Source organism: Pan troglodytes, chromosome 1 (genome assembly GCF_028858775.2).
Source record: "Pan troglodytes isolate AG18354 chromosome 1, NHGRI_mPanTro3-v2.0_pri, whole genome shotgun sequence".
NCBI lineage: Eukaryota > Metazoa > Chordata > Mammalia > Primates > Hominidae > Pan > Pan troglodytes.
The window spans coordinates 180,882,477-180,909,814 of record NC_072398.2 but is presented as its reverse complement, the minus strand read 5'-3'; the positions used below and the strand labels follow the sequence as shown (position 1 = coordinate 180,909,814).

Here is a 27,338-nt window from a genome sequence, read left to right as displayed (position 1 = left end):
AATGATCAAAAGACATAATTAATTAGAGGATAAGTCCCTGTGATTGCAGATAAAGTTAGGGTGAGGGATTTTTAAGGTGGCACATTGCACAATGAGGTTTGTGTCAAATAGTAAGAAAAGGTCTGCTGGAACATTCAAGTACATAAATGTCTTTCCTTCTGTATTTATAAGCATCTAGGTGTGACTCCAAAAGATAGAAATAAGAGATCTTTTGGACATTTTAGTCTATAAGGTTTCATGTATCCACATCTTCAGCCTCGGGAAGAAATATAGAAGTTTGGACTGTTGAAAGGAACTTGTCTTTCAGTCAGCAGCCCATGAAGCTTGGCTGAAACTGGTTAATTTTACAGAAACACGAATGTCTTGCCTCCTTGCTTCTGATGTAAGTGGCTTTTTGAATTCCTTTTCCTCTGTTACCTCCCAGGAGCATCTGAACAGATAGTGACCCTTTTGGCATGCCGAATTGGAAGTTTGCTAGTGGAGTAGAAATCATAGTTACTTTGTCATATACATCTAAATACTGTGGTGTGTGTGTGTGTGTGTGGCATGTGTTGTAGACAGCTGTGAGCCCCGGTGTGCCGTGGGATGTGCCAATAATGGCTTCTCAAGTACTCTGTGTTTTCCTAAGCTGCCAGTCTAAACCCTTTAAAGGTTTGCTTTCTAATTTGTACATGAAAAATAACAGGCTGAGTTGAACTTTTTTTTTCAAGTGCCCCCTTTGAAGATGCAGCAGTAGTAAATACTGCTCTAATGATAAACTTTAGTTCTAAGTGCTACTTAAAAGTCTGTAGTAGAAAGGCTGAGAACTTGCCATCTTTACTAATGAAGCTTTCCTTAGGAAAATTCTCACTTAAAAGGGAGTAAATGACCAAGTCCCTGAAATTTGTGATTTTGACCAGATTTGACTTATCTTTTCTTATTTTACTTTTTGTAATGCAGCCAACCACACATCCAAAATTCTTGGTATTATACATGTCTTCAACATTAATTATCTCTGTTGATGCACTGGGTACAAATAGTACAGTTCCCACAAGTCCAGATTCTTACTGTAACACCAAAACAAAAGTGATATTTATGAATAATATTGGGAAAGTTGTCCTCATAGTAACCATTCCCCAAAGGAAGCTTTACATAAATGTGCACTTATTATTCAGGATATTAAAAGGGAATCGTTAGCTTTTACTTTTTAATTTGGGCTAAAATATGTAAATTGGTTTTATTTTGGAGTTTCTCTGTTTTAGGTGACTTTGGGGGAGGATAACTTTCTAGCTTGATTATATTTTAATCACCTCTCTAGTGGAAAAGTTAATCTTAAAAGCAACCTGCTTATTGTGATTAGGACCCAGAGGGCCAGTGTTCAGATGGGGCTAAAAACATATTATATTGACCTGTACACACGTAGAAAAATTAGATTTATTTCTACTAGATACCACTATTACCATGCCTTTGTTGGCAAGGCTATCTCAGAGACCAGAGAACCGTGAGTCTGCCTCTGGCCTCCGAGGAACATCACGGTGTGCCTGTACAGGCAAGCCTCTAAAAAGATTGTTCTTTGTCTTAAGAAACTGGCAAGTGCAAAGGACTTCAGAGTCAGTTGAACTTAAGTTGGAATCCTAACTCTTCCAGTTACTAACTGGGCAATCACAGATGAGTTACTTCAACATGAGCCACAATTCCTCATCTTTAAATGGTGATGACAGTATCTAACTCACAGGGTTTCTGCAAGAATCAGATGAGAAACAGTATTTGAAGGCACCAGTCATACATAGGACTTGAAAATTGAAGGTGCTTTGAGGGTGTTAAGTCTCTTTCAGTCTGTCAGTCTTTCTGTCCCTTGGCAAAAGCCCTTCCCCAGAAAGAGGCCCATCTGCCCATGCCAGATGTCCTGGGCAGTGACATTGTATGCTACCCTCACTGTCTCCATACTGTCCCCAGCATGCAAGAAGGGTGGCACACAGTGTTGTTGTTTTTTTCTATATGGACAAGCCCTCAGTTCTTCCTCGGAATTGTATGGCTTTATTAAGTTTTCTGCATCCTCCTAGGATTTCACAAGCTGTATCCATGATCTCCTTTGGAATTAGAATTCATTGGGATTTAGTTGTAAAAAGAGAAAAACGATGAAGATAAAATTAATTTTAACCAGTGCTGTTTTTTTAATTTCATGAAAGAGGCTGTTAGGAAAGTTAGAAGTCAGCCAGAAAGAAAATAAAAATAGGCTGAGCTTAATTGATATGGTCCCATCTTTGCTGTCTGTATATTGTAACTTGCAAATTATTTGACTTTTTCCCAGAAACTAACTTACTTCAGATCTATTTTTTTTTCCTTTTCACTGTATCAGCTGTTTTCCTCCTTTCCCCTTGTTTTCCCAATAGGCTGAACTTTGAAGTTCTGTTTCTCACGGAATGGTGAAGAGGTTGAGGCAAAAAGTGGCTTAATGAGATTTTTGTAACTTGCCATCAGTTTTCCTTCTGCTTGGCAAGGCAGCATGATGGATGGCTTTGGCAGTGTGAACACCTCTAGAAGTGATCAGATTGACTGAAGAGATGTGCAGGATGTCAGCAGAATGCTGACCCTTAATTCATTACCCTCCCATTTGAAGGAAAAAAAAAGAGAGAGAGAGAGAAAAGAGGAAAACAACCACAAAAGCCTTGGCGTAGTTGTTGATTACACACACTTGGGAAGGGGTAATGGGTCGCGTCAGGACTGGTGTTAGGTTAAACCTAATTTTGTACCTTTTTCCCAAGGGTCTGAAGGGGGAAATAAATAAATAGGCACCATAAATTAATTCACAAATTGTTCTAAATGGGGACTTGTTGCTGTGACCTGTTGCCATTATGAAGAAATAATACAAATTGTCCTGAAGGGATTCAACATTCAAATTGAAAACACAATCTTAAAACACCGATTTTGAATTCTACTTCATATGCTTACAGGAAGGATATAAAGGGAAGTCGATTTTTTTCTTCAATGTAATCCTTAAAGTAGAGGAAGGGGTTATTAGTTGATCTGATATCCCAAATGCCATTTTGCAGGTCCTATGCTAAAAAAAGAAAGAAAGAGAGAGAGAGAGGGAGGGAGGGAGGGAGAGAGAGAGATAGAGAGAAAGAAAGAAAGAAAGAGAAAGAAAGAAAGAAAGAAAGAAAGAAAGAAAGAAAGAAAAGAAAGAAAGAAAGAAAGAAAGAAAAAGATGCTTTGCTATGGAACAGGCAGACGATAAAACTTTTCTCTTTCCATATGAATCTATTTTAAGTCTTCACCAAGAATCTTTGGAGGATTTTGCAGGTGTGTGTCTATACATATTGTATGTGATGTGCAAGCTCTCTGGAAGAATTTGGTTGGTTTTTAGACTGTGTTTGTATGGGCAGAAATATATCTGTAAAAAGCGGGAGGGACTTGATTTTGGAGAAGGGATGGTATAGAAGATGTTTGTCCATATTTTAGCCTTGGAAAATCTCATGCCTATTAATGAAGGACAAAAAAGAAATGATTTACTGATTTGAGCAGGCAAATGAGGTTGGATATTCTTAGGACCTTCTTGCTAGGTAGGTGTTTGTTTATTTAAAAGTTAAAAATTCATCCATATTTAGGTCAATACTTGAATCTCAGTTCCTTCTTTTTTTTAGATTTCTGGCTGAAGTTTTTCATGAGAAGAAAAAAGACTTGGAGCTTAGAACTGCTTTAGTAAGAACTCTTAAACAGGTCTCCAGTCATTGAATTTTGGAGGCATGGGCTTGCAGTTGGTATAATCTTAACAGTATTCTTCCTGAACTATCCCATGTCCATTTCCCAAGAACAGAAGAACAAGTTCGCATTCTAGAACTTCAGCTGTTCTCAGCATAGTTCTGCTTGTAACAGATCTGTGACCATAGAGATCATCTTTCATGTTCACTCAGCCTTGTATAATTTTTGCCCTATGGTGTCAGTTTGATCTCTTTAAAGTAATTAGGGCAGGTACTGTTAACTCTTTTTTATAGAAAATAAAGCTTAGCCACTTGACTAAGCTTGCACGTTTAGTAGTATCAGAAGTCTTCGCTCCAGAGTGTTTGGGAATATGTCCAGCTCAGCCAAAGTTTACTTTTCTTGGGGGAAAAATAAGGTAATTTCTCTTCTATATCAAATTTTTTGTTGGAGAATCAACATATATATATATATATCTATATATATATCTATATATATATCTCTATATATCTATATATATATCTATATATATATATATATCATGTCTGTTGCATATAAACCATATTCTAGATGCATCCTGGAACATCATAGTATTTACAATATATTATAGTAAGCAAGGACAATGACAAGCAGAATGATGTGGACAGTGTCTCAGCAGAGGAGGTACAATGTACAAAAGAGGGAGACATTAGTTCTTGTTGGGGGAAGGAGACAAGCTTCATGGAGGAAATGCCATTTGAGTAGAGCCAGGGAAACTGGATAGATGGAAAAATTAGAAGAAAGGGGAATTCCACATGGAGAGAATCATATGAATAAAGGCATAGAGATGGGAACTTACAAGGCCTACTTAAGAAACTGTAAGTAATCTGGTGTGAATGCAGCATACGTTGTGTAAAGATAAAGCTAGAAAGAGATAGGTAAAAGCTATGATTTAGGAAGGTTCAGTTGTTTTGACTTGGTTTTGACTTTGAACTGGTAGCTATGGAATGTCTTAGGTCAGAGGACTGTCCTTTCTTAATTCTTTTTCAGGGTCAAGACCTGTCTTTATTAAGCCATTATTTCTCAGAAGTTGAAGTCACCCTAAAGATACTTCTAAATTAGACATTGGTTAGGGGAATCGGCATTAGAGCACTCTTCTGGTCATAATGTGATGTTATGATGATGATGCTCATTGGTGAAGTCACATTAAGGACTGCTTTTAGGGTTACAGTGGCAGAAAGCAGTAGGAGGAAAAATATCGACTTTACTTCAGATTGTAAAGAAGTGTGCTATTAGAGGAGTACACTGCATTCTCTCACCAACAGGTCTCCAGTGCTCATTTTGTGGGATAATGTGTGGCCAGAGAGAAGATGGTGGTGAGTGGGGAATATGCTTATTTTCTCCAGTATAAAAATGTACCCACTTCAAACTTGCAAGTACACGTACCAAAGCATGCTTGTCTTGACTGGTCATCTGTTAGCCCTGGAGGGCATAGATCATGTCAAATCCTCTCTTACTTCAATGTCTAATACATAGTAAGTACTCAAAAAAAAAATGTTTATTGAATTAGGTTGTCATAATATGGCTTTTGTTGGGGGTTTTGTTTTTATCTCTGATTTTTAAAGAGCCTGAACTACAGAGTTAGACTTGTGGATCTTGGATCTGTCATCAACTTCTAGGAGCCTATTTAGCCCAACTAACATAACCTTTCTGACCTTCAATCTGTTAATATGTAAAACAGAATGAATACAACTTCATGGCTTAATGGGAGGATCCATTGAATTGTATCCTTGATACACTCTATTGGACAGGATAATAATATTAGTAAGTTACTAGATTCTAGTTTTACCTATGGATAGTTTATTGGGTCTCGACCGGCATTAAAAATTAAAACAATGGAATGATAGAATTGAATGAAATAGAAAAGAAAGTATCATTGGGTGGTACTTATTAAGGATAAGTATTATTTCATGAATCTTTGCTTCAGTTACCTATGTTATGAGTTGTGATATGAAGCTGTGGTGTTCCATATGGTGTTCAATATGTTCCTTACTTTTTTGTTTTACTTTGTTGGGTCATGGTCAGAAAAGTTTGAGAAATACTGGTCTAGATAATAGTGAGCTCTGTATTATACAAAGGAAAAATAACAGTCAGCTTTTTTAGAACTACGTAATGCAAGATCTCTAGTATCTTCTGAGTTATTAAAGAAAGGATGACTTCTAGTTGTTTTAGATTTAATATGAAGCATCATATCCTACATCTTTGATAACTACTGATGTCTGCATGATATATGTTGGGGCTCTTTATTAACCAAAGTATTTATTAACTAGGAAACCTTATGCCTTGGTTGTGCTACATAGCAAAACCTGGAATGTAATAATAAAAGTGACAATAATCAGTAGTGAAGGTGACCTAGAGGTGGGACTAGAAATAATAAGATTAGTTTTCATTTCTTGAGCTCTTGATATGAGTCAGACACTGTGCCTTACAAACACCATCCCTTTTAATCCTTAGAACAAACTTAAAAGGTAAATGTTAATTTCTCTATTTTATGGACAAGCTAACTGAGGTTTTGGGGGGTAAATTAAGGGTACACAGCCAGTAATTGGTTGGGCCAGGATTTGATTTGAACCCAGATTTGTCTGACTCCAGAATAAAATTTCAAAAATTTATTCAGTTCCATGAAAATGTATTAAAGTGCCTACTATGTGTTAGCTCTGTACTCCTCTACAAAGATAAGTCAGTCTCTGTCCTTGAGGCTTTACTAGCTGCCCTTTGTATTTTACTATGTAAGAAGAGGAATAAGGATTTATTTTATCACAGCAGGAGATAGGACAGACACATAGAGTACTGTATATTTTACTTCAGAAGTGTTAAGAAAAGTGCCTGACACACAGTAGGCATTCACTAAAGATTTATTCCATTGAATTGAAGTTGGATTAATTCTCCTCTAGGGATTAGGGAACCTTTGTACTAAAGAAACACTGTACATTTTTATATGTTTAGCTGTATATGCCTAGTGGCATGGGTATTCTTACCTGCAATGTGGGCAGATCCATCTGTCCCAAATCCATTCAGTGCCTTTTGGAGCTCCTAAAACTGGCAGCACAGAAAAGCCAACAAGAGCTCAAGAACTCAAATTGTAAACTTTAAGTTTCATTCAGCCAGAGAGAACATTCTCCATCTTAGTGTGAAAAGCAAATCCCATGGCAGAGACATTTGGAGAATGATAAATGGAAGGTGGGCTTCCTTAGAATGGAAAATTGTTATTATCATTGTTATTGTTATTTTTACAATGCCATTTACTAGCTTTATAAATTCAAGCAAGTTATATTACCTCTCTAAGCCTCAGTTTCCACATTTTTAAAAGGATTAATACCACTCAGGATTGTTAGGATTAAATAGACCCATTTGATAAAAACTTACTGAGACTTACTATTTGGTAGTCTGTAAATATGTAGTAGTAAAGGAGACATGGCCCCCTGCCCTCAAAGAGCTGAATATCTGGTGAATGTGCTGTGAGAAGTGGGATTCAGACTCCCACCACCTGCACAGGTCACTATTGATAGGATGCAGCACTCTACAGTCCTCCTTGGGGTATGTATATATTGTCATATACATGTCTCAATTGCATCATCAGAATTTCAAGTTTATTGAGGGTGAGTGAGCTCAGATATTCATCTGTTTATCTCCACCTACCCCTAAGTTTCATCCTTGCCTGTTGACACAATGTTACCTTATACAGTAGTTGCTAGATGAATCCAGCCCAATTCAGCAAATATTTACCAAGTGGCTCAGGGTACAGTGCTGGGAAAGGGAGGGTAACATTTGCTGAACAGAATTGAATTTAAAACAACTTTAGAGCATACAAGGGGAACAGTGTCATGAAGTGGTGATATACTACACTAGTGCTAAAAATACCTGTGATCTACTCAGGAAGAAATTAGGGCTCTAAAGAAAATTCGGCAGTAAGCCTAAAAAATAATGTATTTTTTCACTCTCCCAGTGCTGTTTTGTTTGTGTTTCATGGAGAAACAGTGTATTTGCTATAAGCACACAATTAAGATGAGATTTCAGAGATGGCTACTTAATTCATCTGTGGCTCAGGACCAAGTCTAGGTAGCTTCACAAAACCCAGGAGCCCCTCTGTGGCCAGACTCCTTCTCTCCTTCCCAGCCTCCCATCTTGGGTCTCTTTGCCTTCTGTTCATGCTCCACTGTAGAACTGCACCACGGTGTTCCCTACTGATGCTCACACAGATCCCTCGGTCTCCAACATCTTTCTGCTTTCTTCACCTGGCTTCATGAGACAAATAGGAGGCCTATGTCATCCAGAAAGGCTTGCCTTAACTCACTGTGGGTTGTAGCCATCTCTGTTAACACTGCCAGCATCATTCCATCATTGGTCTTCCACACTCCATAATCAAATATTTATTTTTCTAGGTTTCACCACTGCCTCAACAATCAGCACTGAGTTTATCTTTATGCTTGGCACCAAGTAGGTGCTCAGTAATTGATTGTTAACTGATGTAGTCAGATATTAATTAGGTGTTTCATAATGTGTTCCCATCAGGTGCCCCCTAGCTTATGAGTGGGATATTGGACCCAAATCCCCCTTGTTATGAAGACTGGTTTTGACACAGCTATTGCTCACCAACCCCAGTTCTGTAACTTTGAGCTGAAGATCTTGAGTATATCTATTTACATGAAACTTTTTCCCTGATCACCATGACTCACCTGTAATTCCTCAGTAATTCTTCTTTCCTCTAGACTCCTTTATGTCACTTGCTGTCTGTACCACGCAGTTAACAATGACACATCACAATAATAGTGACCCTTTATGTAATGTGTGTGTCAGACTTTGCAGAAAGAACTTTACTTAGGTTATCTCATTAAATCTCACAACGATTCTAAGAAACAGATATTTTTATTCCCATTTTGAAGAAAGAGGACAACGTAGTTTAAGTAACTTGTACAAGGTTACATGGCTAGGAAAATATCAGACGGGGAATTTAAAACCTAGTTGGTTTTATTCCAAAGCCCATGTTCTGTCTCCTATTTTATCTTACTCATCCCTTAAAAGGTAGGAATTAATGAGAAACATTTAGCCTAGTGGTTATTAATAGGGATATTTTTGAGATAGGGTCTCACTGTGTCACCCAGACTGCAGTGCAGTGGTGCAATCACAGCTCACTGCAGCTTCAACTTCCCAAGGAAATAGAGGCTTTTGATCAAGACTGCCTGGATTCAAATCCTGGCTTTATCAGTTGTGACCTAGGGGAAATCATTTCCACTCCCTATGCCTCAACATTTTCATCTGTAAACTAGGGTTGTTATGAGGATGTGATGGACCAATGAATATTAAGGATTTAAAACAGTTACTTGGCATATAAAGTGATAATGATCATCATCATTATTGTTATCATACAATATTAATTTGTGTCCCATTCTTCAAATTTTTGTTGAGTGCCTGCCAGACACTGTTCTAGGTAATGGTGATAGCAGTGACTAAGACAAGTCCTTGCCTTTATGGAGCTTTCATTTTAGAGGAAGAAGACAGAGAATAGAGTAAGTAAGTAGTAAGTAGATCATGGCATAGTAGTGTGTGCCTGTAGTCCTAGCTACCCAGGAGGCTGAGGTGGGAGGATCACTTGAGCCCGGGAGTTTGAGGCTGCAGTAAGCTGTGATCACACCACTGCACTCCAGCCTAGGTGGCAGAGACTCTGTATCTTTATTAAAAAAATAATAATAAAAGTAGATATTATATATTATGTCGTGTTTTATAATTTCACATAGTGAAATGATGTTTAAAAAATAAAAGATGCTAGATTAGAGAGTTACACTAATGAGTCCTTGTTTGTGGCACACAGTGAGGCCACAATAGTTCAGCCAGTGCCTTGCTTCTGCTTGATGAGCTGGAACCGTCAATGCCCTACTCTGAAAGGCTGAGCTTCATATGTCCAACTACTAACTCTTGGAGACAGGCTTTCCTCACCTGCATGTGGTGTAAGGTGGTCATCTGTGGAATGATTGGACAATTGGACTGAGGTGTCTGAGCCTCAGGAAAACTTAACATAGAGAACTCATAAAGAGGCCAGGGGTCCCAGCCTTTGAAGAGAGGTCCTATTCTGTGAAATGGGATAAATGTTCCAGGAGGGTCAGGAGGAGGATTTGGCCAATCATTCAACTAAGGACAGGGTCAGCCAGAATGTCTTCTCAAGTAAGGCTGTTAAGATCTCCTGATGGCTCCTTGCAGGAGCCTGAACCTAGAAGGTGAGTTAGCCTTGGCATTATCATAGGATTCTACCTTTCCATGAGTGTTCTGCTGGTTAAGGGCATCTTAGGAGTCTGCAAAATGGGGTGTTTTTTTCCTTCACTTACTTGTAATGGGGTCTTGGTAAAGTCATTAGCCTGTCTGAGCCTCAGTTTCCTTATCTGTAAAATTGGGCTAATAATACCTTCCTCCAAAGCTTGTTTAGAAGATGAACTAATTAACATGTATAAAGAACTTGATTCAGAGCCCGGCACGTAGTAGGCAGCTAATAAAGGAAGATTTTTAAAATAAGTTCAGTCCCCCTAGGGTGTGCATTTTAGGTATTGGTAATTTATTTTGGGGCTCACAGGGAGAGAAGAGAAAAATGAGAGCTACTTCCCATTCTATAACTTTCAAAAAAGTGAGCAGATAATCTCAAAACCAAAGATATGTCATCTCAGAAAGGACTGTGAAGAAAATAAAATTAGATTTGCTGTAAATCAGTATGATTGAGACTGGTCTCTGTCAAAGACTGTGTTGGCCCCATCCTCTTGGTGTCACAGGCTTTTAGAGGCCTGGGGATCTGTGAAGAAAAGCACTTGGTTAAAATGGCTCTGGAGTCTTAAATCCTGAGTCCAATTCTTTCTAGTAATAAGTTAGAATATTTACTTTTTAGTGGGGGATGAAGGGGATGGATGATTTGGTTATTTTCATATGTCAAAAATTTCAAGGAAGGACTCCTGTGCTAACTGGAATTATACATAAACCTAATTGATGCTCTGGTGAGAGCAACTGGAAAGCGCTAGTTTTAGAATGTAGACATAAACCTTTATGTATTGTATCTCCTGTCTCCATTGTGTATACTGTTACATAAAATTAAAGATTAAAATTAAACTTTTAAATTTCACTGATTAAAATCAATTTATCTGATTAAAATTAAGATTGAAGAGAAAGAGAGAAAAAAGCACAGTTTATTCTCATCCCAAACCTCCTTTGTTTTCATTAGCAATGTGTAGACTTGAAATTACCTTAAAAACAAAACAAAACTCCCCCATGAAACACATTTAAGAATAAAAGAATGATTTTCCAAATATTTGTCAATGCACTTTTTGTACAGGGCACTGAATGAAACTTTAAATATTTTTTTCCTCTTATGGTTAGTGACATGTTAGTATTGTGATTTACTCAGAATTTATTTGACCCCCTTGATCACTAGTTCACATTTGTTTTAATCTTGATGGCTACACTCATCTAAAATTAACAGAGCAGGAAGAGTAAGAGAACGCTTTAAAAAAAAGCATTTTAAAATAAAGAGTCACCCGTTCCTCTTACGATTATCTCAGCATGCTGAGAAAGAAGCCTGATGGGTTGGAGATAAGGATGTCTCCTCCTATGTCCCCGTGTGCTCTGCCTCTAAACTCTCCTAGCACCCTGCACCTGCCTCTGATAGCTGATCCATTCAGTGGGCATTGGTTGAATTCCCCATGTACTGCATGCTGGGAGTAAGAAGTCAACCAAAATTCAGGCCTTATTTTCAAGGCATTCCCTGTCAGTGGGGAGACAGGCAGGTAAAAAGCGACTCAATATAGGGTGGTAAGTACCAGGACAGAGGAGAGAGAGGAGTTGTCTGAAGCTATGTAGGTCAGGGAGGTGGACTCCAGGGAGTCTTGCAAAATGGCAGGGTAATTTAGATGGTGATGGCGAAAGCATTTCAGTGGACATACATGCAAAAACATGGAAGGGACATACTGCCAAAGGCATTCAGATTATGGTACTTGGCTCACTGCATCTGGAACTTTGTTTTCAAATGTCTACTAACCTTCCAAGACTAAATTCCTAGAGGGCAGTGATCAAATGCCATGGAACTCAGCTATCCAACAGTAATAGATTTAATCTTTGCCACATTCCTGTGAACCACATTTCTGTGAAGCCTATAACATTATCCTATTGATATGCCCCAAGTTACACTTGGAAAACCGAGACACAGAATGGTTAAGTGACTTGTCCAAGGTCACACAGCTAAACAGGAATTTAAACCTGGGCAGTCAAGCTCTAGTGACTGTTTTCTTAACTATTATGCTATGCAATTAATATTTAATAAATGTTTGAATTGATGTTAATTGAATGGATGTAGAAGTGATTATGTGATAATTTATTTATTCACTTATTTAAAAGAAATAACATGCCAGGCGTGCCCAGATCTAATAGTTGTTGCAGGAAAATGTCAAGAGCCCCCGTTGGCTTTGGCTTTGGCTTTGTGACTTACAGAAACTCTTAAAGGTAGAAATGTTCTGCAGGGCTGTGAACCTCAAGATGGTACTGCAGATTTCAGCCAAATTCAGACTCAACGTGGAAATAAAATATGAGTTTAGGCCTGAAACAGAGGAGATCTAATTTCCTATGTGGAGATGAAGAAACAAAGGCTGTAAACATGGCCTTACTTGGAAAATGGAAGGCCCTAGGTTTTGAAAATAGCCTCTTGGGATAGTTTGAAGGAAGTTGAGTGAGACAACAATGATGAGGGCAATATAGCTTTAAAAGAATGAATTCACTCCTACTTTTGCATTGATTCTGAAGAGGAGAGATAAGCGAGGTTTATGGTGAGAGCGAAGTGGTGATGAACAGGCAAGGAAAGCAGATTTGGCTATAGAAAGCAGGTGAGGACCTAGGGAGTCATCCATTTATTCATTTATTCTACCAGCAAAATCAGGAGCTCTGCGCTGTTCCCTGGGATTACAAATGAATCAAACACAGTCACAGTCCTCAAGGAGCTCACAGTCCAGTGATAGAGAAAGATAGGAGGCTGGAGAGTTTCAATGCTGTGTGGCACATGTCCGTAATGGAAATGTGTGTGAGAGACAAAGGTAAGAGCCATGATGGGGGATTGGAGAAGGGGCATGCTAGGTCTGATGGCAGAGAGAGGAGGGCTTTCCAGGCCAAGGGAGTGCTTATGTGCAGAGTGTGGCACAGGAGAGAACACAGTGTGTTCTGGTTTGTCATTGCTGGCTGCAGAAGCCTACAGAAGGCTGTGGCCTGGAATGTGCATTCCAGGGCTTATGGAACTTGTAGTGGGTAAAGAAGGAAGATGGGAGTCAGTGACCAGAAGATGTCAGTTCAGATCCAGGCTCTGCACCATGTGAATAGAGGCTAGTTAGCTTTACCTTTCATTTGCTCCTTAACCCTTAGTTTGCTCACCTGTAAACTGCAAGTGATGGCAAGGGAAGACACCACCTATCTCTCAGGATCTTCAGGAAAATTAAGTGGGGTGGTGAGTGTGAACGTACTTACAAAATCCTCTGAGTCCAGCATGTAATTTAATTATTATAAATTAATTATTATAAAAAATTATTTTATTATTTTGTAAGTGAGGGTTTTGTAAGGGCTTTGTAAGAGTCTCATTTCTTCACAGGGAATGACACTTGCTCTGTCATCTCTACACTTCCCACCACACCTTTCTGACTGTGCCCTGGAAAAATCCTCTGGAAGTGCATTCTGTCAGTTTAGCTGCTTATTGGGGTATACAGTAAGAAAGGAGCAGTCCAAGTGGAGGATGGACCAAGAACAACCCTGCTCTTCCACCCTGAGTTTCCTTGTGGGGAGCCGGAAAAGCCCTCTGCTGTCAGTATGCAGAGTGCACTGTAGCAGTGATCTGAAATTTCCCAGGAAAACATGATGGTTTTCCTTGTAGGAAAGCAGAAACCCTAATGACTCTTATTAACATTTGAAGTACCTCACTTGAGCCATTCACAGTGGATGACTTTTTGAAAGGGCAAAAGATACCAGAAATTGTGTTTGTAAGTGTCAAACATGCTACTTTCATTATTTCTTTTTTTAGAATCCACATAGCCCCTCCCCCTTTGCTATGTGTTTACTGGTTTGGCATTATTGTGAGAGCTTATTAGTGGATGTTTGTGGAGCATTGTGAAGATGAAAGGAATAGCTATTGGCATAGGTGATGAGTAGTAATGTTTTTAAGTATACTTTTCTATTTCAGAAATTAAATTCCAAGGATAAATCTTACCAGCTCTTAGATTAGTCAACTTTGCCACCTGCAGCACATTTTAATGGGCACATATTTCAGAATGTTACCTTTTGGACAAGGAAAATGAACATGTACTGAGTGCTTACTGTGTACTGAGCTCTGAATCAGGTGCCTTCAGATTTGTTGTTTTTCTCACAGCAACCCTGCAAGGCAGATAGAATTGTTCACATTTTTCAAATGAGTAAACTTAAATTGCACTGCAGAGAGTCTGAACTGGCTAAACCAAGGTCAAGGCTGGTGGTGGATTTCCAACCCAAGTCGGATCACCTCCAAATCTCATGCTTTTTCCATTATACCATGTAGAATTTTGAATTTTGAATTATGGTCTTTCCTGTAACACCCATTTATTGGGCAGTATTTACTGACTAATAAACAGCAGATACACAGGCTAGTTGATTTTAATAGGGTTAGATAATTTACATTCTCTAAGATTACTAGGTTGCATTTCATAGTGATAGGAAAAGTCCTCAGACTTAGAGATTGAAGAAAGGGCACAAATTTGGTTTCAGCCTTGGGTTCAAGTTACAATCCTAGTTAAGTGACAGTGGACTCTGCCTGAAGCCTCATTACTCCATCATGTGTAGAGTGACAGCACTTCTACATCTGTAAATGAGAGAAATGACAATACCCACTTCTCAAAGTTGTGTGAGAATTAAGTGAAGTGATGTATGTAAAGACACCTCTCACCATTTCTTATTAGTACTATTGGAAGGACTTAATGATAATTACTTGCCTAAATATTTTCCTGTGTAACCCAAAGCACTTTTTAATCAGCATTATAACAGGATTTCCCTTTACTGAGTGTTTGTCATATTCCAGGCACTTTGTATGTACTTTTCCATTACTACACTTATGACATTAGACAGTAATTTCTTATTTACTTATTTATTTACTTCCTTGCAGGCAGGAACTCTTTCTCTCTCCTTCATATCCCTGGCATTCAACATAATGGTTTCTGGCCCATCGAAGGAACTCATTAATGTTAGGGAACTTAGCTTGGCTTTTGTTCCTTCTTTTGAGAGCTAACTTCAGTTTGGGGGAGGGGCTGTTCCAATGAAGTACTAAATTAACATCATTAAATTGTGGCTCATAACTTGCCCTCAAATATATACCTGTAACTAAAGAAATTTTAGATTGCTCTAATTGACAATGGATGATTCTGAATATGTGTTAACATTTTACTTTTTAAAAAAGGTAAATTTCTGGGATAAAAAGAATATATTAAGAGTTGCAAGAGTTCACCAAACAAATTTTCTTTGTATCTGTGATTCAAAGGACAAGCTTACCCTACTCAGAAAAGTAATGTTTTAGTTTCAAAATACATGTATTATATCCATTTGATAAATATACATGATAATATACATGTATCATATACTAAATATTCTTAGGGACATAGTAAATTAATTCTAAAAGGGTCTTATCTGAGAATTGTGGATTATGCAGCTTGAATTATAATACAAATGTAATTTTTGAAATTTTATCATGTCTTTTTTATAATTTAAAAGTTTTATTTTTGATTTTTAAAAATGCAAACTTGACTTTTGCCCAATTAGTGAGTGTGACCTTTCAAAAGCATATTTTGAAAAGGCAAAAGATTGTGAAGACAGAAATACTAACTTATTTATTCTCTTATAATCTAAAATTCTATTTTTATGTGGCAAATCATAAAAATACATATAGTAGGAGTTTTTTAAAAAAAATAGAACAATAGGCCGAGTGCGGTGACTTACACCTGTAATCCCAGCACTTTGGGAGGCCGAGGAGGGCTGATCACAAGGTCAAGACATTGAGACCATCCTAGCCAACATGGTGAAACCCTGTCTCTACTAAAAATACAAAAAAATTAGCTGGGCTTGGTGGCGCATGCCTGTAGTCCCAGTTACTCGGGAGGCTGAGGCAGGAGAATCACTTGAACCTAGGAGGCGGAGGTTTCAGTGAGCAGAGATCACAGCACTGCACTCCAGCCTGGGGACAGAGCAAGACTCTGTCTCAAAACAAACAAACAAACAAACAAACAAATAGAACAATGAAGAAAGTGAAATTAAGGGAAACTAAGAGGATTTTAAAAAGATAAATTCAGAAGTAAAATTTATGTTAAAAAAAAAAAAAAACAGAAGTTTGCAGTGAGGTCCCATGCTCTTTACACACAGAAAACTATAGATTTGGCACCCATTTTCCTAATATTGAAAACAAAAGCAAACCCATCATGCAGAGGACACAGAATATTAGTGGTTTAATGTCATAAAAAGTGTTTGCCTCAGAGCAGACGTAAGTATTCCGATACTTGTGATTTCTGGATTTTGTTTGTTTTTTTCCATTTCTACTTTGCTTGCTTCTTGTTCATGATATTTTTAATCGATACGTATTAGAAGGATGTTCAAATGCAAGAAAGAGAGAGAGAAGCTTAAAAAGCGTGGTATGGAATGCCACTTGACAGTGTCATACATTCACAAGATGTCCTTGAAGATGGAGCACAGAACAGAGATCAGGGAAATTTTGGCAGCTGCAGTTGGGAAAATAAATGGCTGTTGTGTGATTGGGCAGATCCTGAAAGCAGACTCCTGCTCAAACCATGTAATTAACAAAAGTGGGAGCTTTTGTCCGAGTGCAAAATGTTCATAATATCAGAGTTTGTCAGCAGGAGCTTTTAGAACGGATCAGTACTTTTCACTCCCTGATCCAGGGAATGGTTTTCTTATAAATCATCTTCTCTCCTTGCTGTCCTCATGAAGGTTGCTGCCAGGCGATAGGCAGACTTAAGATTGTAACCTTGCTAATTCACAGTGATTTAGGTGAAGGGGAGACTGAACCAGAGACTGTTTCTAGAAATGTGATTTTTATTCATTTGGGCTCCCATGAGTACTCTAATGTAGGAACAAACAGAGTGTGTCCAAGGAGAGATCCTACAGGATAGCTCTGGGGAGGAGACAGAATCATTTTTAATACTGTGACTCCAAACTGGTTTGAAGGACTTGACATTTTCTTCCTTTTTTAAAAAACAACTTCCTTCCAGATTATAAAACTGCTGTATTCTCACTGTAAAAACAAAACAGAGTTGACAAATAAAGATGGAGAAAAGTGTAACAATCACCTGTAATTCTGCCATTTATTCTAGTGTTTTTTATTTTTCCCTCCTACTCTGTACTTGTTTATATAATTGAGATAATCAATCTTTTATTTCACTTCTTTTTCTACATTGATCATATACATTTTCTCACATTATAAAAACCCATTATAAACATAACTTTAGCAATTGCAGAATACTGTATCAAAAAACTGCACAATGAGTTATTTAGCCATCCCCCTTGTTAGACTCCTGGGCTGTTTCCGTTTTTCTCACTCCTCTTAATATAACTCATTGTGTGTACTTCTGGTCTGCAGAATTTTGGATTCTTTTCTGAGTTTCAGAATGGACCAGTGGGTCCAAGAATATGAACATAAGAAGAGATGTGCCAATGTATCCTTATACCCATAATTATGAGAAAGACTATTTCACTGCATCTTAGAACTTGACAGTTGCAAACCTTAAATTTCTAGTTTCCATGTAAATATGTTGCCCACAAATAATTCAAAGGCACACTTCTCCTCACCCAGGCCTGAATTCTCACCAACATTGATTTGGTGGAGTCCAGTTTTACTCCTGCCTCCACTACCTTCGCAGGGAATGTTTAGGGGCAATGGTATCCAACTGGCCCTCAGAGGAAGTTTGAGGGATAAAATTCTCCTATCAAGTCAAAATGTTCTTTTTTTCTAACATTTATCTCTTATAAAAAGAAAGAAAGAGAGAGAGAGAAAGAAAGAAAGAAAGAAAGAAAGAAAGAAAGAAAGAAAGAAAGAAAGAAAGAAGCAGTGAAGGGAGAAATTAACAATAAACTTTCAAGTGTGATAAAGTAATTTTCAGATTTAAAACTACTCTATCAGAATGACATTCAGGATCTTTTCATGAATGAACATGTAGCTATATGAGGTTATATGAATTGTCCATGAGTATAATTTATCACGGCCAGTTATATATGCATTGAGGTGCTAAGAACCATTTTATTTCACTTATTATCTTCACCTTCAGAATGACTTAATTTTTTGAATTGCACAATTAGAAGAGCCATTGACCTTACACAATTTCTCTTAAAAAGAACAAGACTTCTACACAGATTTTTCTAGACACAAACTCCCTTTACTCCCCTTTACTCCTCCCCTCTTCCTCACCCTGGTTATGTTAAGAAAACAAGTGTTAATTTTCAAAATAAAATATATTTCTATGTATATTTCTGAAGAATTTAATCTGAGTGTGCATAAAACTTAATTTCAGAGATGTGACCTAATGCTTTAGATCATGATACATATGTGGAATAGCACATTGCTGTTTACAAGTAAACCTCAAGAGTTTGCTGCGACTGAGCCACTAGCCAGGCATTTTATAAATATACAATACTAATGTTTACATGAATTGTGCCATTGGCTATTGTTTATGCATTTAATTGGAAAGATAAGTCTGGCTTAATCAGTTTGTGGGCAGTTTTTCAAATGATTCATTAGTTATGAGAAAGACTGTTCTTTGTATGGAAGATGAAGATAATATATTTCCCATCACAACTGGTTCCCATCCCAATAAGTATCCAGAGATTATTATTAGGCATTTTAGTTATTTTATCCACATTAAACCTTCAGAGTTCAGAGGGACTTAGGGAGCAGAATGGGAAGAAATTGTTTTCCAATCGATTTTCTTTTTATTAGAGCTGATACTTTTGCAGGAAAGCTGAGCTTGCCCACAAAATTGTATTTTTATTAAAATGCAAACATTTGTCTTTTTCAAATCTGACTTAAACAAAGAAAGCTTATTGAAAGTATGATACTGTATTTATTTATTTACTGGCCATTTTGGAAAAGAGAACCGAATTGTGGGGGATGAAGGAAAGGTTCCCTCATCTTTATAATGTGCTGAATGATCAAGCTGTCCCTCAGCTATGGAGAGTTTGTTGTAAAAGTCAGTTAAAACCAAATACCCAGGGGTCTTACCAGAACTGCATCAGGATGGACACACCAGGAAATCATCTTAGGCCCAAAATGAAGCTCTAAAGAAACACTGTAAAATGTAAAGGAGGCCAGTATTTATTTAGGAGGGGAAATGGGTGTGATGTGTCTGGGGAAGAAGATTAAAACTTGGATTTCCGTGAATTTGAGAATGATGCCTATGAGAAATTAAATTTTGATTATGCTTTTCATATCTGTGCTGGCCCTGCTATTTTAAGTATTAATGCCTCTTGTTCTCTCCAGTGGCTGCTGATTTTTTAAAAGCCCTGACTACCACCACTGAGAATACTTTTGGCATGCCTGGTGTTCATCTCCAGAGCAGAAGATGCTGTTTGAAAGAAGGGATGCCTCATGCTTATCTCATTGTTACAAATATAAGTTCCTTTTAGATTATAAAGCGCTATATTCTCATTGTAGAAACAAAACAAAGAGTTGACAAATAAACAAGTCATTTGTTTAGGATGTAGGCATTTATATCAGGAAAAGGACAGTCAGTTCAGTATCAAAACAGGTAGGATTAGTCTGAGTGTATATGATTTATATGCTTTTGCTGAGGAGGGGGTGTCATTTGAGAAACTCTGAAGGAGACTGCTTAAAACAAAGGGATATACAATTGATTTTAATGAATTATTTATTTGCCTGCCCTCCTCTGCCATCCTCCCAGCTTCAACCCTCTACAGGGAGGGACCAAATTATTTTTGTTTTCCCACCTTCTAGAAGAATGCCTTGGCTTATAATTGCATTCAATAAACTTGTGTTGAATTGAATACACTTGTTTTAAGGATATGCTGAGAATTTATTACCACATAACTTCCCAGAGTAAATAGGTCTTTCAGGTTATTTGTGCATCTGCCCAAAGGTATTATTAAGCTGTCAGCATGTGTTTCTTGGATGGAATTAAATATTTTTTTCTAGAGTTTTCTAGTTACCTTCTGGCAGAAGCTACAGAAACATGGTATGAATGGTTTTGGGAAACATGAGTTCAGTCTTTAGCCACAGTCCCCTAGTCCAGTGGTCTTTGTGAGTCATCACCTGTAATTTGGTTGGAAGGGTGGTATTTCCAAGTTCCCTTTTCCTAGAGTTATCAGATCATCAGTCTCAGCTCCTCCTCTTGGGTCCCATTAATAACATATGTCTCCTTCACAGTTGAATCATAACCAGGAAAGTGTTGCATTTCAAAAAAAAATATTAACCTGAAGGGACTTGAGCGAATTAAAGCCTCTTGAAAAGAAGGATGAGAGAGAATAGATTTTATGAGCTGATCTAAGACACTTTAAAGAAATATGAAATTGGGGAATTGTAATGACATTTTTAGTATCTTTTAAGGAGCAAGAAGAGAAGTGAGGAATTTTACAAAAAAAAAATAATGTCTGTCTTCAGGAACACAGAGCCTGCTGTGTAATTTTCTAAGTTTGGGAATTTGTTTTTCAGGCTTGGAAAGGCGGGTGAGATGCAGTAGTCTGGGCTATTGCATCCACCAGAGTCTAACATACTGCATGTCAGAATTTTACAAGGGTTAAGTGGGAAATTCCTACAAAGAGAATTAGGACTTTTATTTTTGTTCTCATTAATAATTTAAATCTATTTCTTTAATGGTTCAATTCAGTGACTGCCCTTGGTAAACATTATTCTTCATGCACCTGAGAGAGCTTGTTCTATTACATAAGGGTTAGCTTTATACATATATTTTCAAAAATCCTTCCAACATGGTAAAAGAAAACACCTTTACATACTCATTAAAATATTTAATAAAATACATGCGTGAGTCTCAGGTGTACACACCTGAGACATGTTTGCAATCAGTACATTCTTTTAACATCTTTCTCGTTTCTGGGAATACTGACATTTAAAGGTAGCTGAAAGTAGAGGATAAGGGTATTGTAAAAGAAACATCATGTTCTGTGACCTTCTTTGGTGCTTTCCTCTTGATCCTTTTGCATGAATTGTGCAGTGAGGCTATATCTCCACCAGAAAACCAGGAGTTAAGGACTGCCAAAAGTATGGTGACAGGTGTACAAGAACCCTGCACTGGGCTCTTAGATGATGAATGTCAGTACTGAGTTCTGTATCAGGTCAGATTCCTGTAATGTAAAGTTGTAACCTTTGATTTGCCTCATGAAGTAAATCCTGAAAGTAGGTGTAGGTTAACTAGATTAAAATATCTAAATGCAAAACAATAAAGTGGGGTCGTATGTAGGTAAAGTGGAGGGGATAGGGTAAGACAGGGTTCTAAACCTTGCTATTAAGAAGTAAAAGAGTGTTAGTCTACACTGAAGTATTCCAAAAATGTCACAGGCTTGAATGGGAAGGAACAGTTTGTGGACTTTCCATCTTTATTTTTATACTACCATTTTTAGGGAAAATATTAGGACAAGGACACAATATGGTGTGGTTGGCAGGATGGTAAGAAGACTATGGTAGCAACAATGATTCTCCTCCACTGTGAGGAGGGGGATCAATCCTGTAACTCTAGCCTGATTGCCCCAAACTTGAGAAAATTAAAGCTTTGTGAAGAGTGGAGGATGGAAGGAGGTGTAAGAAAGTCATGAGCTAATGGAATAAATATTAACTACTCAGGAGGTTGAGGTGGGAGGATCACTTGAGCCCAGGAGTTCAAGTCCAGCTGGGGCAACATAGAGAGACCCAGCCAAAAAAAAGGGAAGGAAGGAAGGAAGGAAGGCAGGAAGGAAGGAAAAAAAGTTTTAAGGGAGCTTTAAATACATTCTTAGTACATCCGTACACTTTTAGATTTTAGAATAGTCTTGCTTAATATACTTCAAAGATTTTGCTAGTCACAAGACATGCTGCTGTCTCTTCTCTGACATGTGGACCCTTCGTCAATAAATATTTATTTGACTAGTAAATTAATGAATTCTGAGAGCAAGAAATCATATGAAAAGAGTGGTTTGGGAAGGAAGGAAAGGTTTTACTTTTGATTATATTGCTAATCAGCTTTTCTTGTCTAACTCTTAACCTAGTTTCTTAGGTATTGGTTTTTATCTTTCTCCTTGTTCTCTTCTAATAATATTAGCATCAGTCACCACTAGCATCTGTGGAGGGATTACCATGCCAGGAATAGTGCTGAGTGCTCCATGTACATTAGCTCACTGAGTCCTTTTTATACCAGTAAGAGCAAAGGCTGCCCTGAACCACCAGGTTCTATTCTTTTCCTTTTGACTCATTAAATAGGGCTGAGATAAAAGTGTGGAGGGGCCGAGTGAAGATGATAGACACTATATGCTGCCAACATGCTTAATTAACAGTTCTCAGCCACCTTGGTGTGAGGTAGGTAGAGGGCAGAGGGTAGGTCAGTGGAAGGGCTGGGGTAAGGCCGTATTCTAAACTTTCCTATCAAGAAGTGAAAGAGTGCTAGTCTACACAGAGGTGCTCCAAAAATGCTGCAGGTTCGAATGGGAAGGAACAATTTGGGAACTTTCAATCTGGAGATAATAGATTGGCTTTAGTGAACATAAAATGCTGTTTGAGTGTACATTTTTCTGAGGATATAGGGCCAAGGCATTCAATAGGTTTTCTGAGGATATAGGGCCAAAGCATTCAATAGTAGACCCATGCCAGCCAAAGCTTTAACCCTCCTGCCTGAATGAGTGCTTTTTTTTTTTGAGGTGGAGTCTTGCTCTGTCACCCAGGCTGGAGTGCAGTGGCGTGATCTCGGCTCACTGCAACCACCGCCTTCCAGGTTCAAGTGATTCTCCTGCCTTAGCCTCCCAAGTTGCTGGGATTACAGGCACAGGCACCCGCCATCATGCCTGGCTAATTTTTGTATTTTTAGTAGAGGTGGGGTTTCTCCATGTTGGCCAGGTTGGTCTCAAACTCCTGATCTCAGGTGATCCTCCCACCTTGGCCTCCCAAAGTGCTGGGATTACAGGCATGAGCCACCACACCTGGCTAATGAGTGCTTCTTAAAATCTGCATTTGACATAGAGATGGAAAGTAGAATGGTAGTTGCCAGGAGCTGGGGAAAGTAGGGGAATGAGGAGGTATTGTTTAATGGGTATGGAGTTTCAGACTTACCAAGATGACAAGAATTCTGCTGATGGCTGCAAAGCAATATGAAGGTACTTAATACCACTGACCTGTATACTTTAAAATTATTTAGTTGGCAAATTTTGTTATGTGTATTTTACCACAATTTTAAAAATTGAAAAAAAATCTGCATTTGAAATAATATTTAAGTGTATGCCTGGCATATAATAGGTGCTCAGTAGGTGACTGGTTGCTTACCTGTCCTGTTCTTTTGTTATCTGTAAAATGGGGATGATATTAGTACTTTATTGGCTTGTACCTCACAGGGTTGTTTGAGAGATCCAGTAAGCTAATGGACATGTAAGGACTTTCATTCATTCTACAGTCCTTTATCTGGGACCTACCAATTGTTAGGCTTTATTCTACATTCAAGAGATGCTGTAATAAACAAAACAGATGTGATCTCTGTGCTGTGGACCTCACAGTTCAGGTCATGAATTTTAATGAACTGTAAAGTGCTATACTCAGAAAAGTATGGAGGTAGACATGTCTCCACAAGTCTGTTGAAGTACATTCTGGTCCTCCACTTTAAAATTACAGGGTTGGGCTTCATGGACCCTAATGTTCTCTGGTATCTGTTGAACTCAAGAAGGGTCTGCTCTTTGTCTTTGTTATCTCTGTATCCCCAGAGTTCAGCACAGATCTCGGCTCCATCTCTGTTTATCTAACATACCCAGATCTAGCCATAGTGGAAGTAAATCCTTTTTAAATGTGCGTATGACCTGACATATCCAGGAACTAGTGTTACAGGTAACTTGGGTAGACAAAAGGAGCCTGGATTGTGTTGAGAGAGGTGCCAGAAGGGAACAGAGGGGTGGCTTTTTAGTTTCCAAGAGCAGGAGGCTGGCTGAGCCTCTGCTCCTTACCTCCCCTCTGCAGATATAAACGACCCTGGTGATGATCCGGCAGCTGCACGTCTGAAGCCTTCCCTCTTGCTTTTGTTGTATATTTTGCAGAAAAGAGTGGTGGGAGGGGTGAGGTTAATGCATTGAGTGTGAGTAATTAGTCATTCAAACCATCGACATTTACAATGACAGGATTTGAGTGCCTACGTTATTGTGCACCGCTCTAATAGTTTATCCCTGAAATTTTCTGCCTGTATAATGTTTCTTAAAATATATCACAGAAACATAAAAGATTTAATGTAGTGCTTTGTACATCCATTAGAGTTTGAAGTCAACTGAACCTCCTCAATGATCTATCCTGGATGCTGACTGTAATTCTGTTCTTAATTGCTATTCAAATGAGGAAAGGAGGGCAAGTCAGGGGCTTGGAACCTGGTCAGCTGCAAAGTTGGCTGTGAGACCCACACAGAATGTTTCATTAAAGTACATATGCACACTTGAGTAACTGATATATTTATTTGCAATGAAAATTGTGCTGTTAGAATATCAAAGGTGTTAGCCTGAGGAAGCAAGTGTTCTGATTTTGCCCAGCCAGCCTCTGTACTTACTGGAGGATGTGCTTTCTACCAACACACATCTTTTCTACTCCTGTTCTGTCCCTCTGTTTCCCAAGCAGAGAGAACAGGTGTCCTGTCTTTGAGGTCTATCACGTAACCTTAAAATGCTGTAGTTTCATATTCGTGCATTTAATATCTTTACATCTTGGCAACTTCTCTTATTTTCCAGGTAATGTTTTAAAATTCTCTTGGTTCATTCACATGTCAGATTTGATTCTGATGTTTTACATTTCTGATTTTTTTTTTCAGCCTGTGTTGCATCCTAAGATGCGTCATTAAGACCTGTGAGGGGTCTTATTATAGGATGTATATTAACACATTTGCAAATGTTTCTCAGCTTTCAGACAGCACACTTTAATTGAGAAAACTCTCTTTGTATGTGTCCATTTGTGTGTTTTCATCAGTTCCTTCTGGATACACAAAACAATAACTGTGTAGTGTAGATGCAGAGCAAAGAGAGCTCCATCTACATTGGATGAGAATGACTTGACCTAATTTATAGATGTGGTCAGCTAAAGTAGCTCAGTAGTGAGCATTGTATCTCATGGCTCCTTTTAGAAGCTAGTTGGGACCAGTTGGGCTGTCTAATCTACAGACAGGACTCACCTCCTGGAGTCAACATAAATTAGGAAATCCACATAGAATGCAAGGAAGGCCACAAAGCTGATGTGGGGACTGAAATTACTTTGCTGCAGCCTTGTTACTTCATAGGCCTTCCTGGAGGAGGTGGACCTGTGAGATGTTCACATGGACAAGTGCTGGCTTTCACCACGTGTCTGAAAACGAAAGATGAACCTGACTGTCAGGTGACCTTTATGAGTTTTGGTCCCACAGAATCTCAGCATGAAATTCTTCCACATACTCCATCACTAGCACCAAATAAGCTGCCTTGGTGTGGGATATTTTCTAGGTGTTTGTTGGGGAGCTGAAAGAAGGGTAACCTGAAAAAGGTAGAGAACAGAGAAGGGTTTCTAAAGACTGTGGGCCTGGGGGGTTTTTGCCATTAAATCGAATGTAGTAGTCCGGCCTCCTGAATGGATAAATTCTGATTTTCATGTTCATTATCGAGTTGGCAGTGCTTCTTATGTTTGTTGCCTGGACACCTGACTCAGTGAAGCAGTGAGACAACACAGCAAATGGAGGCACTGCAAAGACCCAGAAGGCCCCACAGCTTGGCAGAGCTGAAACCTGCCTCCTAGCCAGGAGTTGTGCTGATGCTCTGTAATGCCATCCCTTTAGCATGCCTCCTTCCCTGGGGACCATCTCCCTGATTCTTTTCCTGGACCCTTGCCTCGAAGGCAAAGTGGCTGAATAGGCTTTGCTGGGTACAACTTCTATCAGTCCTGAGGGGAGCTTGATTTAAGATTCTTCTCAGAAGCTTTTTGCTTTCTCCTTGCTGTCTGGACCAGCCTTCTAGAATCCTAAAGTTGACCTGAAGCCAAGAAGAAAATTCTGGCGATGGGAGAAGTGGAGCCACTTAAATTACTTACATGATGGTAAAGAATCTTAGATGCTCCCCATCTTTCTCAGTCTGCTTTATTTCCTTGGCTCCTCTTGAGCCATGCCCTTTGTATTTTAGACATTTAATGTACATTATCTCTCATCCTGAAGATAACCCTGCATGGCAAGCTTTTTATTCCAGTTTTGCTGAAGAGGAAGCTGAGGCTCAGAGTATTGAAGTAACCTGCCTCAGATCACACAGCTAATAAGTGGTAAAACTAAGTTTTTTGTTTTTTTGTTTTTTGAGACGGAGTTTCACTCCTGTTGCCCAGGCTAGAGTGCAGTGGTGCAATCTTGGCTCACTGCACCCTCTACCTCCCAGGTTCAAGTGATTCTCCTGCCTCAGCCTCCCGAGTAGCTGGGATTACAGGTGTGCACCACCACACACACACAGCTAATTTTGTATTTTCAATAGAGACTGTGTTTCTCCATGTTGGTCAGGCTGGTCTTGAACTCCTGACCTCAGGTGATCTGCCCACCTCAGCCTCCCAAAGTGTTGGGATTACAGGTGTGAGCCACCGCACCTGGCCTAGAACTCAGATTTTAAATCACCTGTTGTCTTGACTCAAACACTCATTCCATTTTTACTATACCACTCTGCTTCAGATGAGAAAATAAACAAAAACAAAAACAAAAAATAGTCTCTGAACATTGATGAGGATGTGGAGCAACTGGAACTTTCATACTCTGCTGGTGGGAATATAAATGGATACAGCCACTTTGAAATACTGTTGGCAGTATCTACTGAAGCTAAATATACATACACCCTATGATCCCAAAAACAGAATCCTAGGACTATCCCCAATAGAAATATGTACATTTTTGTACCAAAATGTTGTACATAATGCTCATAGCAGCATTATCTATAGTAGTTCAAAGTTAGAAACAATCCAAATGTTCATCAACAGATAAATAAAATGTAATATTTCCACACAATGGAAATTGCTATAGCAGTGGGAAGAACAATGCATTGTTACATGTAACAGAGCAGATGACACTCCATACGTGTGTGAAAAGGCACAAAAGAGTATGTGTTGTATGAGTCCATGTATATAAAGGTAAAAAAATAGGTAAAACAAATCTGTGGACTAGAATTCAGAATAGTGGTTACCTTTGAGGGGTGAGGTAAATGACAGGGATGAGAACCTGAGAAAGGCATTTGGGGTGCCAGTCATGTTCTGTATTGTGATCTGAAAGGTAATTACCCAGTTGTGAATTGTGTTCACTTTGTAAACATTCTTTGTGTTGTACCCTTAAGATTTATACACTTTATTACATGTATGTTATAGTAAATGAAAATGCTTCCCCCCTAAATCCTCTGAGCAGGCAAATGGTAATAATAATGGAAGC

At 38.5% G+C, this 27,338-nt stretch overlaps 1 protein-coding gene across 27 annotated transcripts in view; it reads left to right on the top strand.

The window, feature by feature from the left end:
• ELAVL4 (ELAV like RNA binding protein 4) overlaps nt 1-27,338 on the top strand; it is a 155,995-nt gene that overhangs the window by 67,863 nt on the left and 60,794 nt on the right. For 3 of the 27 annotated variants that reach the window (XM_054666741.2, XM_054666743.2, XM_016962812.4), the window contains exon 1: nt 3,824-4,096. The exons of 16 other annotated variants lie outside the window; for them this stretch is intronic. In XM_054666741.2, coding sequence (XP_054522716.1) covers nt 4,052-4,096 — 45 coding nt within the window. In that variant the 5' untranslated portion in view covers nt 3,824-4,051. Of the gene's footprint in view, nt 1-3,823; nt 4,097-4,872; nt 5,193-25,897; nt 25,985-27,338 lie in introns of those variants that run through there. 8 more of the 27 variants (XM_063802337.1, XM_063802370.1, XM_063802320.1 and 5 more) reach the window with 4 other exon arrangements.